At 39.1% G+C, this 18,131-nt stretch overlaps 1 protein-coding gene across 5 annotated transcripts in view; it reads right to left on the minus strand.

Annotated features, from left to right (window-relative positions):
• The window catches only part of COL14A1 (collagen type XIV alpha 1 chain), a 245,740-nt gene that overhangs the window by 188,866 nt on the left and 38,743 nt on the right, over nt 1-18,131 (minus strand). For 4 of the 5 annotated variants that reach the window (XM_045805730.2, XM_045805731.2, XM_045805732.2 and 1 more), the window contains one exon: nt 3,365-3,490. In XM_045805730.2, coding sequence (XP_045661686.2) covers nt 3,365-3,452 — 88 coding nt within the window. In that variant the 5' untranslated portion in view covers nt 3,453-3,490. Of the gene's footprint in view, nt 1-3,364; nt 3,491-18,131 lie in introns of those variants that run through there. The other variant, XM_045805733.2, reaches the window with a different exon arrangement.

An 18,131-nucleotide genomic window follows, 5' to 3' on the forward strand; every position in this document is an offset into this window, starting at 1 on the left:
TACATGTGACTCCACAATGTTTGTAAGAATATAAAGTTTGGGAGTAATTTGTGTCGGCTAGCAAGTCAACACACCTGCCATTAGTAAAGTACTGTATTGAATGTCAAACACATTCACATGTGGCTTTGCAAATTAGTGTCAAAATTGGCCAAGCCGCAAGAACTCACTACTATGTCTGCTTTAAAAGTAGAAAATCAAGGGCACCTGACTAGCTCAGTCAGGAGAGCATGTGACTCTTGATCTTGGGGTTGTGAGTTTGAGCCCCACGTTGGGTGTAGAGATTACTCAATAATAAATAAATTTGAAAAAAATTAAAAGTAGAAAATCAATCAGGGGCACCTGGCTGGCTAAGTCGGTAGAGTAATGGACTTTTGACCTTGGGGTTTTAAGTTCGAGCTCCACGTTGGGTATAGAGACTACTTAAAAATTTTAAAAATCTTTAATACAGTAAAAGCAGAGAAGTAATCAAATAAAGCAATTCACATTCTTTATTCTCTGCTCAAAATCAGTACATAAATGGTGTCATGGTAGATAGAAATAAGATTCAGTTTCTCAAATATCTTACATACTTTCCTAAAAGCCAAAGAAGTTCATGACATCTGAAGCCTTTTCTTACTAGGATTTCCTCCCCATGTGCCCACCATCTTCCTTCTTGAAAGTTTCTCTGGTCTTCACTTCTAGGCCACTACATTCCCCTGACCCTCTTTACAATTGCTTTTTTGACAATTCCAATCATCCTTTTTCTTCCTTTAACTTCTTAACTGTTGATATCCACCATATTTCATCCTCACTTCTCTCCATCGGGCCATGCCTTTTTGGTTCACCTCTGAGACCTCAAAGGTCCCTATCAGCTAACCTCCAAGCACAGAACAATTCAGATATATTCCGTGCCCTCATCTCTTTCACCTAAGCTCCAGACCACCCACTACCCACCAGTCATCTTGTCCTGAATGTTCCACAAGCACTCGAAGTTTCCATATATGTGTCTAAGACTGACCTCATCATCTTCAGCTTAAACTTGCTTCATTGCTTATTCTTTAATTTTTTTAAAAGATTTCTTTATTTGAGAGGGAGAGAGAAAGAGAGAGCTTGCACATGCACAAGCAAGGGGAGGGGCAGAGGGAGAGGGAGAGAATCTCAAGCAGACACATGATCTCATGACCCCAAGATCATGGTCTGAGCTGAAAGCAAGAGTCGGACGCTTAACTATGCCACCCAGGTGCCCTGTTTATTCTTAATCTCTTCAACAAATGTATACTGAGGCGTTGTTCTGTATCAGAGATACAGACACTAAGAAGAGAACTACCGTTTTAATGAGCGTAGGTAGACAAACAACCACGACACAAAGATACAAAAGCAACAATAACACAGGGGTCAGAATTAAAGGCCCCATCTACTCAGTTCTCAAGCAAAAAGCCTTCGAGTCATCTTCGACATTTCCCTTTCACAACTCCCTCCACATCTAATCAGAAAACAACATCTATCCCTTCTACCTCTGAAATTTTTCTTGGATTCATTCCCTTCTCTCTATTCTCCTACCTGCTCAGGCCCACAACAGCTATTTTACAGAGAAGCCAGTATAGTCTTCTGATGGTCTCTCTTACTTTACTTACTCCTGTTCCCCAAGCCCCTTTGGTCCCAAATACGAGTATCAGCAATATTGCTCTCAGAGTCTCTTTAAGAAACAGAGCTGTTTAAAATCCTCCACAGCCTGGCTTCAGTATGCCTTTCCGTCTTTGTCTTTCACTACACCCCCCAAGCCCACCAAAACTTGTATGGTGATTTATCAGCCTACACGTCTGTCTCCTAAGCTGCTCGAAGACAAACAGTGAAATTTGACTCATTTTGTATCGTGAACCTGACACACAGGGCGTGCCCCATAAATATTCATTTAAAATGGAATTTGGTCAATGGCATCCCCAAAAGTATCCCAGAAGCGCTCTCTGTATGATCAGTTACTCTACAAATAGCCATTTCTGAATTAAGTTACACTAAGATGGCAGCTCTGAAGGGCTTCGTGACTTGCCTGCCCTTTGTTCCAAAGGATATGTGTCTTGTATCCCACAGTTTAGATAGTAAGTTATCTGGGATTTCTAGTCTCACTTCCAAAAGCTTTCTTGTATTAATGTAAACAGGGGAAGCAGAATTTGTCTGTCCAACTGTTTCCTGTGTGTTGCATGAAGCAGTTGGAAATATGGCTTTAACACTATTTGAACATGCAAAGGGTCAAGTTCCATGCTTTTCCAAACAAGCATGCCTCACTTTAAGGAAGCAGGGTGTGGTGGTTCTTAACATTTGACTTTTCTATAACCGTAAATTCCAAGCCTCAGACGTGAATACTCCTACAATAACTTTCTTTATCACATGTACATACATTTCCTTGCTAAATGGATGAATGACTATTTCAGCACCAACATTTCTGTGCCTGCAAGCTTATCGTGTTTACCTAGTAATGGAGTTTTGCCTACTTACACGTGTCGTGCACTTACTTCAGAGGTTAGCATGCCTTTTTGCAAAAGGCCAGATAATAAATATTTCAGGCTCTGTGGGCTAGACAGTGTCTGTCACAACTACTCGACTTTGCAATGTGAAAGCAGGCATAGACATATGTAAACAAATATCTGCATTCCAATAAAACTCTAATGACAAAAACAAGCAGTGGGTCAGATTTGGCCCATAAATGGTAGTTCACCAATCCTACCATATTTTATAAAAATGAGTGGGAATTGAGAATAAAAATGCAGATTCCAGTAATACAGAGAGTAGATTTCAAAAACGAAGCTCAATGAAAACAAAGCTAGAAATCATTGGAAATGCTTACAATGGCATATCAGCGGCCTCTGTCAGGCTTTTAGTAACCTTTACACTATGTGCTAGTTCTTAAAGAAAGGAACAAAATAATAAAGACCAGGAATGAAGTGGTAGGAATATTTTGTAGACACTCTATTTAAGAGATAAGGCGTGACTGGGGTACATACACACACCCATTATAGCTCCTCATTAATGGAACAGACTTTGCAGCATGCAAATTTGACTTTTCCTAATTAAATCTGCACAGGCTCTTCAGAAGCATGTGAAGAATGAGTTGCTTAACAAACCACCACAAAATTACTATGCTCAGCCACTGGTGAGGACTTAACCCTCAGCAAAGTTGCGGCATATTTCAACAAGATAAACAGCCAGTAAACTGAGTATAAGCCAACATATGACCCTGCCTAGAAATACAGTAGAACCAATGAAACACTAGTAGGGTAAATAAAATAAAATAAAATAAAATAAAATAAAATAAAATAAAATAAAAATAATCAGAACCAATGTAGCTTGAATCCCAGACCCTAAGGATTATCTTAAAGTTTTACGTTACCTTGACCCTGGACAATGGTGCAAAAATAAGCAATTGCCAGCAGAGCTGGAAACAGCCAGGATTGCATGTTGCACTGAAAAATCTTCATTTTATCCTCTGCTTTTCACATGGGACGCAGCAGCAGTCCTGGAAATCGAGAGCACAGGAAGGTTTTGAGAAGCGTGAAAATGAAGTATATGTAGTCATCTAGGACAGACGAACAAGCCAGCATGGATTAGTAATGTCAGGAAGCAATTCATTCCCTAGGGCACCATATATTTCACTCTGAAATATAAACTGACAAAGAAAATTTCTTGAGAAGATGCTGCAAATGGAGAGAATGATCTGAAATATTCAGGAAAATAACTTCAGAAAGTTCTCTGTGACTCTTTGTAAGGCATACATTGCACAATGAATTTTCCAAATGGATAAATTCCAAAGGTTTTCCTGAAATGACCATTGTCATCAGACAATCACAATTTCCTTGACAGTAATGTGCTCCTCCAGTATTTTTCACATAAAGTCAAAAGTCCTACTATTGTCTTCTATTGCCTACAAAGTAGTTGATATATGGGACGTTTCCTCTGGTAATCAAAAAGAATTTGAAAAGCCGCTTTGTGCTAATATGAAATCACTATTCTGCTTCTATTTCACTGGGTTGAGAAATCCACAATCCTTTCATCTTTTCTTATAACCTTTTTTTTCTCTTATGTGTGAATTTAAAAACAAGTCCAAGGTTTTCTTTTTCATGAGGAGATCAATGAAAGAAAAACTATAAGAAAAAGAAAGAGAGATGAAAAGGGAAAAAAGGTAGGAGAGGAAGAAAAGGGAGGGAGGAAAAGAAGAAGCACAGAGAGAGAGGAAGCAAGGGTGACTGGCTGGTATTAATTGATGAGTCCAGTCTACAAATTGGTGACCACAACTCTATTATAAGCCATTACCGAGGAGAAATTCTGAGTCCTTTCACAGAGAGTAAAAAAAACATCTCAAAACTTTTCTTCTACCCAGGCCATTTTTTCATACATTCATTCATTCATTCATTCATTCATTCATTCATTCATTCTCCATTATTGTTTCACAAAGGATCTGAGGCAAATTTCAGATAAATAGCAAATAATGTCTTTAGTACGTCCACTAACTATTTGGGCTATATTTAATTACAAAATTTATTAGTACAGAGTTGTGTGATCTCTCAACTTAGAACATATCTTTCTTGGTTATAGCTCTATTATCAGTATTAAAGTGCTGTGTTTCTGACTTCTTCTCTCCCTCCAGAATGGAGAATCTATGTATTTGTCCACTCTGCAGTTTTTTTGAGAACAAGTTTTTTGTTTTACTAGTCAAAATTATGTTTCGTTTTTTTTTATTTATTTCTACACCTATCATAAGGAATTGCTTCTTTTCGCTTTTCTGCTTTTATTGTTTTATTTGCTTTTTATCATTCTTGGTAATTTTTTTTGTTGAATCTTTAATTAATGTAATATTATTCTTTATTTCAGGCTGGTAATTTTCCTCTGATTATGCTTTGGCCACATCATATAAGCTTTAATTTCTTTTTTAACTGAAGAGTTATCTCAGTGAATGTAGCAAAGTGTAAGTCTGTGAACTCTCAAAGCAATATGACTGAAGCACTTAAACCTCTGAGATCCTGGTGTTATTCCAGAGTAATACAGTGTCTCCAGAGGAATAAATAATTGTATTTCCTTCAAGCAATCATTCAAAAAAAAATTGGGGGCAAGTACTTTTTTTTAGTACCTAATGACAGTCTTGTGTGCGACTCTGTTGCAAGGCCAGTAAAAGGGAGGTCTGTAAGCTTTGATAGTCATATAAATAATCAAGTTAAGAGTCTATCACAAAAATTAAAGAAGGTACTCAATTGTATCTAGAGACCCCAAAAATATATTCCTCTATCATCTTACCATAGTTACAAAACGCTAATCACAAAAAAATATCTCCTTAGATTAAGACACTCACATACTGGCAACTCCTTAAAATTCCTAACCGAATAGGCAATACATTGAGTGCCTATCCTACAAGAATAAACAATACATTAAGGGATTAACATATGTGTTTATTTTATATATATTGAGCCTGTTAGCTTGGGTTGATTCACTGCAGATTAGTAAACCAACCATTTGTCACAACACACAGGAAGTTGGGCAAATGGTGAATAAATTTTGATGAATTAGAGGAAAGACCCTAGGGCATATATAGAACCCTCCCTCTACAGAGGCAAAAAGAACAAGATTAGGTGGATTATCCAGAGGGTGAGTAGCAGTTATGTAGACAGGAGGCATGAATACAGAGGATTTGAAAAGATACAGGAGTGGACTTCAACCCTATTGCAACCAAGAGATCAACAAACCTGCCAGTCACCCAGAGAGCTGACCACTACACCCCCAAAAAAAACCATACCAGCAGAAGCACTCTCTCACCTCAAATAAATATTCTAAGATTTTGTACCCCAACACTATAACCATAGGTTTCAACCAGAACAAGACAAAGAAAAGAAGTAAGGAAACAGGCCACATTTGTGTTTCCGGCATACACTTCAATCAGGGTACTTCTATCAGATACCACGTGATAGTATTTTAATATAGGAGAAACCACAATCCCAAAAGCCTTTCTCTGTTCTCTTCAAAATACTACAATTCCTGGGTCCAGGTGTATTGAAGCAATAAATAACATAACACATTGGAAGTTAATCTGCATCTCATAAAATTTAATTTTAATTAATTAACTATTTCTACCCTACTCTTGGTAATTTTTTTTAAAAAATAGTATTATTTACATGGAAAAAATTATAGCCATAGCTTATCTTTAAATCTTCCTTTTTATTGTTTACTTTAAATTAGGATGAGTAATACCATATTGAGAGAAGTGGAATTTTCGTTTTCCCAAGGTTTTCTGCCAAGTCTCCAAATTTTTGGACAGTAAAATAGGGGCAAGAAAAATCCCAATTCCTATTAAAGTGCCATGAGATACTTTAACATTTACCAAAATGTCAAAGCCTAATTTGTTGAAACTTTGCCCAAAATCCTGCCCAAGACAAATAACTCTGCCTTAATTTTTTAGTTGTTGTTTAAAAACATATTAAAAATGGTTACTTAGTTCTAAGTTCACAAGGTATAAACCCAATTTGGGGAAAGTGGATAATGTTTAGTACAAGTTTTCTCAAAACACTGCCATAATGTCGTAGTCAGTAGTTTGAAACTATCCTTGTTAGGAGTAATTTGCCCTTCTTCTACTTCTTGTGTTTGTTTTATTTAATGTCATTTGTATAGTTCAGTTTAATAAGGAGCACAGGTCCTGGGTACAGCCAGTTTTATCAAAATCCCTTAAAACATTTATTCTGAAGTTCTTGTAAACCACTCGTACATATACGCAAACACTTGCACAAACTTACACACACATATACATTCAAATCTTGGATAATGTTCTATTCAATGAGTGCTGACTTACAAACACAAAAACAAAAAGAACTATGAACCTAAACAAAATTGTTGCTAGCCATCTGTCAAATGGCCTTGAGAGAATGTGTTATTCGTAGTATTAGAAACCAAAGCTCTCTACTTGGTACTAAGGAAAATACAAAACTTCATACTATATAATCCCTGCCCTCAGGGATCTCACTATTTTATTGAAAAGAAAGATCACAAGCAAATACATTGCAACACTACATAAAATAAGTGTGAAATAGAACAAAGAGTTAGCACGAAGTGGTGGTGTAAATAGAAAACTGGGAGTTTAGGAAGTCAACCTGCCAATAATTTGTTAGGGGTCCTTGGCTCACTGGTTTAACCACTCTGACTTGGTTTCTTTACACAAAATGTGCAAATTAACATCTACCTTATCCAGTGATTGAGGTAATGCAGATCATGTACTTAGAACACAGGTAGCTCTCAAAAAGTTCCAACTCATTCCATGTTAACAACGGGTTGAGGGAACACGAAGGATAAGGGGATGATAACAATCAATAAACTTGCTACTTGAGTAGATGCTAACGGAGGAAGGAAATGCAAGAAGTCTTTATCTACCCCATCATATTAAGGTGGTGGAACTAACTTGGTAAAACGGTTAGGCAAAAACTGAAGACTCAGATAATGAGAGAGACACAATTATTTGCATGGGTGAACTGCTTTAAACTTTTCAAAAATACATTCCTACCCATATTTTATCATTTTCCAGAAGACAGATCTATATAGATTCAAAATAATCAACCATATGAGGACATAGAAGATTTGACTTAAGAGCAACTCATAGACTTAAAAAAAAAAAAAAAGACTTAGCAGTTCTAGTTGACAAGTTGATGCAAAGAAGATTTAAAAGAATTGGGGATGTTTAAGCATGTTTTAAGCCCAGGAAAAATAAGATTCAGAGGCACATGATGAATGTCTTCAAATATTTGAAGAGCTTTCATGTGGAAAATAAACCAAGATATTTCGTGCAGCTTCTGCAAGTCAACCTTGAATCATTGGACTGACCCACAGAGATGTGGATTTGGATATAAAAATTCTCCACACTTAGAACCGGTTCTTTTCTCTTACTAGAAGTTCAGAGGAAGTAGCAGGTTACGTTTTGCCCATAACAGATGTTATAGAAGGGAAGGGGAACTGGACAATATGACCCCTAAGATGCTTTCCCCAATCCTCCTTTGTTTATACTTTAATGTTCACTGTAAAAAAGGAGACTTTTATAGTCAATCGGTGATCTAGGTCATACAGATCTATAGATTACAAAGCAAAGACTAAAAACAGGTCTAATGTATTACCCAGCGTGTTGACGTTGTTTGGCATTCCTTATTTCTTCTCTCCAATGAAAATACCACCCTCCTGACATCCAGAATAATCAAAGAAGTTTCCAGGATTGGCTAACGAGGTCTACTTAAAAACAAGTCCCAGAGGAAATTAGTGTCATTTACTCTTATCTGTTAGCACCATGACAAAGTAGAAAACAATTCTAAGTTAGGAATAAAGAAAACCTAGCTATTAGCTTGGTGATTAGCCTCTTTCTCCCTGAGCGAACTCCCCACTGGGCTTGGCATTGTGACTAGAAATCAAGTGGAAAGCCAGTCTCATTTGCATAAAGTATCAAAGAGCAGAGGAGTTCAGGAACTCCAGAGACTGGAAATTGAGAAGGGACATGTCAGAAAAGTGTGAGCCATTATAAGGAGAATAAAATCAGGATAAAAACTCTCCTCAAATCCTGGATAATTCAGAATGATAAAGAGTCAAGAATCCAAAAAACTTAGCCATCATAAACGTGTGTGCATTTAATAATAGAGCTTCAAAATACATGAAGCAAAAACTGATATGGAATGGAATGGAAGCATGGAATAATAAGCAAACCTAGAGATGTTAACACTCCTCTCAGAAACTGACTGAAAAACTAAACAAACAATCAGGAAGAACACAGATGTTAGTAACTCTATCAACAAATTAATATTTGTTGAGCATTACATCCACCAACTGCAGAATGTACTGTTTTTTAAGTGTAAGTAGAAAGTTTTATAAAACAGCCCATATTCTGGGCCATAAAATAAGACTTTAAAAATTTCAAAAGTTTGAAAGTTTACAGAGTTTTCTGACAGAGACAGAATTAAATTAGAAATCAACAATATTAAAATATCTTTACAAGTTCAAAAACTGGAGATTAAACAACATGTTTCTAATTAATCCATAGGTCAAAGAAGAAATCACAATAGAAATTAAGAAAAATATTTGGAAGGGAACAAAAATACAAAGATAACACATGAACATCTGTGGAATGCAGCTGAGGGATTAGAGAGAAATTTCTAGGTTAATATATTTACATAAAAAGAAGAAAGATTTAAAATCAATGATCTCATGTTCCACCTAAAGAAGCCAGAAAAAGAAGAGCAAATTAAATCCAAATTAGATTGAAGAAAGGGATTAATAAAGATAAGAGTAAAAACCACAGAACCATAAAACTAATATTAGTGAAAATTAGCAAAGCCAAAATTTGCTTCTCTGAAATATTAATAAAATTGAAAAATTTTAAGGAAGAATAACCAAGAAACAAAGATAGGAAACACAACTAACAATACAAGGGAAAAAATTATATCACTACATATTTCACATACCAATGAATGGAAAAGGAAAAATACTAATAACTTTATGCCAATAAGTCCAACAATTTAGCTTAATTGGAAAAAACTCTTGAAACACTCAACTTGTTAAAACAGATGCATGAAAAAAATAGAAAATCCAAACAGCCCTCTATCTATTATAGAGATTGAATTTGTTATTAAAAATATTCACAAAACTAATGGTTGCCAGAGGGAAGGGAGATATGGGTTGAATAAAATGGATTAAGGGGAGTGGGAGCTACAGGCTTCTAGTTATGGAATGAATAAGTCATGGGAATAAAAGGCACAGGATAAAGAATATGTCAATGACATTGTAATAGCAATGTATCAGGACAGATGGTAGTTACACTTGTGGTGAACATAACTATGTATAAACTTGTTGAATCATTCACTGTCTTGTACACCATGAAACTCATGTACCATTGTGTGTCAATTATACTCAAATAAATATTTAATACATTTTTTTTCCTAAAAAGAAAAATGCAACCCTAGATGCTTTCACTAGTAAAATCTTTCAAATATTTAAGGGAGATAAAATATCAATCCCACACAAACCCCTTCAGAAAACAGAGGTGAGCTAGCATAATCCTTTTGTCAAAATCAGATGAAATTACAAAAAATAAAAATTATAGAATATCCCTCATGAACATAGAAACAAAAATCCATTCATGTATATACATATAAAAATAATAAAAATCACTACCAAGTGGGGTATATTCTATAAATGTTATGACTAGTTTAATATTTTAAAATCAATATCATTCAGCATGTTAGGCCAATATATAAATATACATGTAATCTCAATAGAAGTATGGAAAGCAGTTGAAAATATTCACTACCCATTCATGATTTCAAAGAAACTCAGCAAACCAGGAATAGAGGGGAACTTTTATCAATCTGATAAAGGACATCTATTGAAAAATCATATTTAATGGAGAAATATTGAATGCTTCTCTCCTAAGATCAAGAATAGGACACGGGGGGCGCCTGGGTGGCACAGTTGGTAAGCGTCTGCCTTCGGCTCAGGGCGTGATCCCGGCGTTATGGGACTGAGCCCCACATCAGGCTCCACAGCTGGGAGCCTGCTTCTTCCTCTCCCACTCCCCCTGCTTGTGTTCCCTCTCTTGCTGGCTGTCTCTGTCAAATAAATAAATGAAATCTTTAAAAAAAAAAAAAAAGAATAGGACATGGATGTCAACACTGTAACATTTTTACCATTTCATTCGGCATTGTACTAGAGGTCCTAGCCAGTGCAATAAGGTAGAAAGAAAAAGAAAGGAAAGAAAGAAAGAAAGAAAGAAAGAAAGAAAGAAAGAAAGAAAGAAAGAAAGAAAGAAAGAAAGAAAGAAAGAAAGAAAGAAGAGGCAGAGAGAAAAGGCAGAAAGAATAGGAAGAAAGAAGGAAAATTGTCTTTATTTAAAATCAACATGATTTTCTGCACAGAAAATCCTAAAGAACATACCAAAGGAAAAAAATCTACTTAAACTAATAAGTAAATTTAGGAAGGCTGCAAGACACAGATCATGGGCAAAAATTAATCATATTCTTATAGCAGCAAACAAATGGACAATAAAATAGTTTTTAAAATTCCATATACAATAGTATCAAAAAACACAAAATACTTAGAAATCAGTAAGACATGGTATGTTCTACAGTCTTTGGTGTAAAAACTAAAAAAAATACAAAACTGAATTCCTGAGAGAAACTTAAAAATGCCTAAATACATACAGCAGTATACCATGTTCATGGATTGAAAAATCCAATTGTTAGGATGTCTTCAAATTAATCTATAGATTCAAAGCAATCTTATCAAAATCTCAAGTCGTTTTTTTTGTAGAAATTAACTAATTGATTCTAAAAACTTGCAGGAAAATGCAAAGGACTTAAAGTCTTTTTTTTTTTTAAGATTTTATTTATTTATTTGACAGAGAGAGAAAGCACAGCAGGGGGAGCTGCTGGTAGAGGAAGAGAGAGAAGCGAACTCCCCACTGAGCAGGAAGCCTGATGACTCGATCTCAGGACCCCGGGATCATGACCTGAGCTGAAGGCAGACACTTAACTGTCTGAGCCACCCAGGCACCCTGAAAATGCAAAGGACTTAGAAAAACTAAAACAATCTTTTCAAAAAGAAGAATAAAGTCAGAGGAGTCATAATTCCTGATAACAAGCCTTACTATAAAATCAACTGTAATGACAATAGAGAGACATATTATTCTTTTATGTGTTACTGGGTTCTGTTCACTAATACACATTAATTCATATTAATAAGTGCACTGATATTAATAAGTGAGATGAGTCCACAGCTTTCTTTTTTATGCTGCATCAAATATGTATATCAACATTATTTTTCCAATTTCATAAAAATATGAAGTTTTACTTCTTTCTGTAAATGGTCCTTTGGAATAGTTATAATAGTATTGGTATTAACTAATTTTTTTGTACATTTTTGTTAGCATTTATTTGCAAAACCATGGAAGTGTGGCATTTGGGAAAGGCCACTTTTTAACTACTTTTCAAAATCTTTATGCCTATTGTCTTATTTATAATTTCTGTAAACCTAGAGTATTTTAGTAATTTTTATTTGTTTAAAAATAATCCATTTCGTGGGGCGCCTGGGTGGCACAGTGGTTGGGCGTCTGCCTTCGGCTCAGGGCGTGATCCCGGCGTTATGGGATCGAGCCCCACACCAGGCTCCTCCGCTGTGAGCCTGCTTCTTCCTCTCCCACTCCCCCTGCTTGTGTTCCCTCTCTCGCTGGCTGTCTCTATCTCTGTCGAATAAATAAATAAAATCTTTAAAAAAAAAAAGGAAACTAATCCGAGACAGCCAGCGAGAGAGGGAACACAAGCAGGGGGAGTGGGAGAGGAAGAAGCAGGCTCACAGCGGAGGAGCCTGGTGTGGGGCTCGATCCCATAACGCCGGGATCACGCCCTGAGCCGAAGGCAGACGCCCAACCACTGTGCCACCCAGGCACCCCAATTTCATCTTAGTTTTCTAATGTATCGACATACAATAATTGAAATTACTATTCTAGTCTTGTGAATTGCTTTAATTCTGTGATTGTTTTCTATTTTCATTTCTTATCTTATGTATTTGGGCTCCTCTCATTTTGCTTTTTAAAATACAAAAAAAAAAAAAAAAAAACTGAATTAAATTCACAACACCAAAATGGAAGGGAACGAAATAATAAGCTAGAAATAAGGAAACAGAGGAGAGGAAAAATTATAAAGACAAAGATGAGAAGTCAGTGAAAGAAAGAAAGAAAGAAAGAAAGAAAGAAAGAAAGAAAGAAAGAAAGAAAGAAAGAAAGAAAAGAGGAAGACAGTAAATAGTATAAAAACAGAAAGGATCTAAGATCACCTCCCTGTCCAGATATGGGCCAGTGTTTCCTAGATTGGTACTCCTCAAAACTGCCAGTCTGTGAACTGTTTGTTATTGGTCCACGACGAGATAAGGAAATTACACCACAATGTAAATCAACGCATTGTCTTGCTCCTTCTTCAGGAAAGCTTTGCTATGAAGAACATATTTCAGCTGAACTAACAGTGTGCTTAGTGAAGTATTTGATCTACATATTTGTGCTTAGTGGCATATTTGATCCTGGTATAGTTTTATCTCAGCAGGGAGAAGTAACAGTGTGTGGAAGGCACCAATCGGCAGGCCATAATTTGTGTAGCACCCACCTACATCCCTCACTGCACACCTCGGGTGGATTGCATTTCCCCCTTATCCCCCTGCATCATTTCAGCTAACTGCAGGGCCTCGGTAACTATTTTTACCTTCTGGATTTGGGGTACTAGAAGCTATCTATACGGCAGTTTAACCCATAATCAAAAAGGTCCAAAGTGCATAATAGGTCATGAGTAAACATTGATTGAATAATCAATGATTGAATGATCATTGGGTGTTGATGCACTACACGATTTGCATTTGACCAAGAGCAAGTGATGCCTGAAATGGGCAGACACTCTCCAATCTGAGTTGTATGCAAAGCTGGGTTATTCAGAGGAGAAGGCATTATTTTCTCCTTCCGATGGCATGGCTATGCTCCGAGAGACCACCTTTCTCTAATTCATACAAAGACCCTATGTAGATTAACTGCAAGGGACTTGACTGCAAATTGGCCTCAGAAATGCAGCTGCTCCATCTTAAACTAGGTGCTGTAAATTCTACAGGCCAGAAAGCACAGCCATCCCCAAAGCATGGCAAATTAGAGTGACAGCTCCTTGATTCAGGAATGATCCATTACCTGGCTTATTCTTTGTTCTCTTTCTTTTTTTAAGGACTGACATAGCTCCTTGGTCAAAGAGATGGGGCATTGTTTTTAACTAAACTCTATATTATAAGCAGTCTAAAGAGTAGCTGGCCATCTCAGCATAGCTATCCCATCCCTTAGGAAGTCTTCCCTGATCTTCCAAGTCTGGACCAGCTGCTCCCCCTGTAGTTACTATGGTAGTAATCTTTCTATTCCATTGTATAGCACGTGGCACTGTACTGTAATTGGCTATTTGCATTTCTATCTGCCAAAGTATATTGTTCCCCACTGTATTTTGAATGCTTAGCACAGTTTTGGGACATGGCAGGAGGCAGGTCGGGGAGGTAGAGGAAGAATAGATGAATAGAAAACCTACAGTGAAACACCATTTTTAGATTTCAATTCATTTCAGTGTAGATGCCAGTCTGTGTATAAAACCAGATAGAAAGCCATCCAGGAACAGGTACTTATCCTGGAAGGCATCCCCTGAGTGCTCCCAGTTATAGACACAGCCTAAGACACTTGATGAACTCAGCAAAGCCCAGTCTCCCTCTGGATCAATTTTCATAAACAATCCAGGTAATTTCTGCAAGGAAAGAGACCAAGCACTGCTCCCTAAAATTGAAAGTTCAAGACACCTGCCAGGGTAGCTCCAACAAAGGCCTGTTGCAGGAAAAGTTTGTCAAGAACATAAATTTAAAAATCACCTTGCAGGGGGTGGGGGTGGTGAGCTGGGTGGCTTGGTGGCTCAGCTGGTTAAGCGTCTGCCTTCCCCTCAGGTCATGATTCTGAATCCCAGGTTTGAGCCCAGCATCAGGCTCCTTGCTCAGTGGGGAGTCTGCTTCTCCTTCTGCCCCTCACCCTACTTGTGCTCTCTCTCTCTCTCAAATAAATAAAATATTTTTAAAAAATCACCTCGAAGAAACGGGAAGTCTAGCCTCTAAGTCCTGATGTAGACACTCTGCTCTCAGAACTGCCCATAGCCATTTCTAGTCACTCTTAACCCTTCAGAGTGGCTACTGTTATCCTGTTCTCTAGATGAGCAAACTAAAGCTCAAAGAGGTTAAGAAACATGGACAGGGGCACAAAAGGAGCAAGTTTAGATTTCACCCATATCTTCGTGTTTTTCACCCCCTGTTTCAGCTAGCTACTAGATTCTAGGGCCTCAGCTGACAGCATCCATGTTGGTCCCACACCCCTCCCCCACTCCCATCAAAGAAGCTGATGGAGAATGTACCCAGTGGGATTCAAATCTTATACAGACTTTTCTTAATCGTGTATCTGTCACGGGCTGGTTTTGTGACCCCAGGCAAGGTAGTTTATATCCCAGAAGCTCAGTGATCTGATCTCTAAAGGAAGAAAAATATTTACTTCTCCAAGTATTCAAGGGACCTAAATGTGTTTCTGAAAGAGAAAAAGGCAGGTATTCAATAGGTACTCAAGAAAAAAAAAAAATGCCAGCACTTCTCACACACACACACACACACACACACACACACACACACGCTCTCACCACCCCCACCACAACAGGATGAGGTTGGTCTTCACCCAAGGCTTACTGTACATAGAAGAGTAACTGGATCCCTGCCACTTTGTGTTTGTTTCTAGAAGGCGCAGGACGAGACAGTTTTCCTGACATCCAACCCTATCAAGGGCAAATCTGCCATGGAGGAAGTTTGTTTTTGTCATTTTCCTTTAAGCTTTCCTGTTCTCCACCCCCCACCCTTGCTGTCTCCTCTGCTCCCCCAGGGACCATCCAGTGTGTCACTTGCCAACGACCTTGTTCTATACAAACTGTCATAATCCCAGATAATGTGTTAGCTCAGTGGGCCTCAAACAATACCACCTCGGACTGCTGTAATTCAGGAAGGCCCTTGTCCTTGAAAGGAATCTTAGGTTATACTCGGCAGGCCAGGAAAACAGCAGTCATTTGGCTGACTTTGGATAAAAATGACAGCAAATGTGGCTCTGGAGTCACATAACTGCTAAAATGTCAGCTTAAAACAGGCAAAGGCTCTCTGTGTTTTACTTGGTGATATTAGGAAGTATTTAAGAGCCAAAGGGCACACACCCCAAGGAGGCTTTTTGTAGGCTAGGGCTTGACCCAGTGCCCCTTAAGTCACACCACTTTGCTCAGCCCCCTCTTTTTTTTTATTCCTAAGATTTTATTTATTTATTAGAAAGGGAGAGCACGAGTGGTTGGGGGTAGAGCAGAGGAAGAGGGAGAAGCACACTCCCCACTGAGCAGGGAACCAGACAAGGGGGCTTGATCCCAGGACCCTGAGCTCATGACCTGAGCCAGAGGGAGAAGCTTCATCGAATGAGCCACCCAGGCACCCCTGTTCAGCCCATTCTTAAGACAGCCCTGGCTGATTCAGAAAGTCAAGAGCCGCATGGAAGGCCCCACGAGTTCTCTGAAATCCTCAGCTGGACCGTTAGCAGCAGGAAAAGGGCCAAAGGGCTCCTCCCATCAATCCTGAAGCCTGGGACCTGACCAAAATTGTTTCAGGAATTCTGATGTGTTCCAAGAAATCCTTCCCAGGGAATTACTGAGAGGCCTCACCAGTGTGCCTCCTGTCCTTTCAAAGGGACCCCCAGGAGGCCAGGGCTGCAGTGGAGATTCAGGTCTGTCCTGGCACCAGGCTCTCCAGGCAGAAGGAGGAGATGCGTAGTGTTTAGTGACTGAGTATCTTGTACACCATGGACAAACCTTGAGAACATTTGGCTGGGTGAAAGAAGCCCCTCACACAGGACCACACACATATTGGACGCCTCCATTTATACGAAATGTCAACAAAATATAGATTAGTGGTTGCCAGGAGAGGAGGTGGGGTGGGAGGTCAGATTGGGGAGAAATGGGAAGTTTCTGCTAATTAAGTATGGAATTTCTTTTTGGAATGATAAAAATGTTCTAAAATTGCTCGTACTATGACTACACAACTTTGTGAATATAGTCTATGAATATAAAAACAAGTATTGTATTCTTGAATAGTATATGAATTATACCTCAATAAAGCTGTTAAAAAAAAAAAATCCTGAAGTCTACTTATAGTAACCAAGCCGTTAGGGCCAGATTCAGAGGAAATCCATCCAAGTTGCTCTTTCGGAACAAGCAAAAACCCAAATGCTCTTCTTACATTCACTCACTTATTCATTTACTCCTTCCAAATTTCCCCATGGGTTCTCTGTGTGCAGGACTGGACCACCTTATCAGAAACAGAACACCAATTTTCCAATTGCACCCAGCTTAAGCCTGTGTGCTTAAGGATTTGAACACAGACCTCTTTATCAAGTGCCCTCCTAGGCCCTTTGTCTGCAAGAAGCCCCTAAGTCTTTAGAGGGGAATTTCAGGAAAAGTTTGCATTTCTGCTCCCTACAGAGCCACCAAAGTCTCATCTCATATTTCTTTGTTCCTCCCCCTCCCATCCCCTTCAGCTGCTACCCAGCAGACTTTCCAAAACTTCCAAAAAGGAGTCCAAACCTTCCAGAGGAAATGGGCCTTCGGTGGCAGCTCTAGAAGCAATTTGGGGGGGGGGGGCGGGGAATCTTAGCCCCTGTGAGAGCTGCACACAATCTCCGTTTGGGTATTTCCCCTAAAGACAAGTCCTAAGCCTGTACCTAAGCAGAAGGGATGACCTCTAGTCAACCCTGAGCTCGAGTGCCACAGGGCAGGCTTTACGCAGAGGCCCCAAGAACCCAGTGCCAACATTGGAGTGCCCGTGGTTCAGGACTCGCAGGCGGCGTCCTGGCGCTCGCCGAGGACATAGGCCACTCCTGGGCTCCACGCCGGTTTCTCTCGGCCCTTCCCTAACCCTGTCTTTCCTGTGCGCACTGCATGCCAAAGCCCAGCTCCACGGGCAGCATCTGTGCTCAGGCGCTGCGTGCCTAACAGGAGGCTTGAAGCAGGCATGGGGTGCAAAAGAATAAAACTGGAAGAGATTAGGGGTGGAAAAGCCAGGGCGGAGAGGACCCTCCAAAACCACAGCCCGCTGGTGCATCTCAAAACCGCAACCTCCTGCGTCCAGAAACCAAAGCAAAACGCGTGAAGCATCGGGTTTCTGGAGCAGAGACACAGAAGGGCTGCTACCGCCAACGTCCTCCATCAACGAGCTCTGTCTGGTTGCTCCTCTTTGCGTCTAGCGCCTGACCCCAGCGCTGATCTGTGGCCGCACCAAGGGGTGGCTGGGTGAAATTTGTCTCCCATGAACGCCATCGACTGCTCTTCCAAACGCCCCCAAATACAATCTAAATAAAAATAGCGTGCTATTTATATACAGCCCTCCAAGACAAATTCCTGAGCCCCTTTCTCACCAGATTGTCTCCTTTACTAAGCCCCTTCTACTTGGAAATGCTGGAATTGCCACAGTCTCGAAGCCAAACCCTCTTCTTCCCGCCGCGCGCTCACAGCACCCAAGTACAGGGCAAA

Source organism: Ursus americanus, chromosome 9, assembly GCF_024610735.1.
Source record: "Ursus americanus isolate L20-20 chromosome 9, mUrsAme1.1.p, whole genome shotgun sequence".
Lineage (NCBI taxonomy): Eukaryota > Metazoa > Chordata > Mammalia > Carnivora > Ursidae > Ursus > Ursus americanus.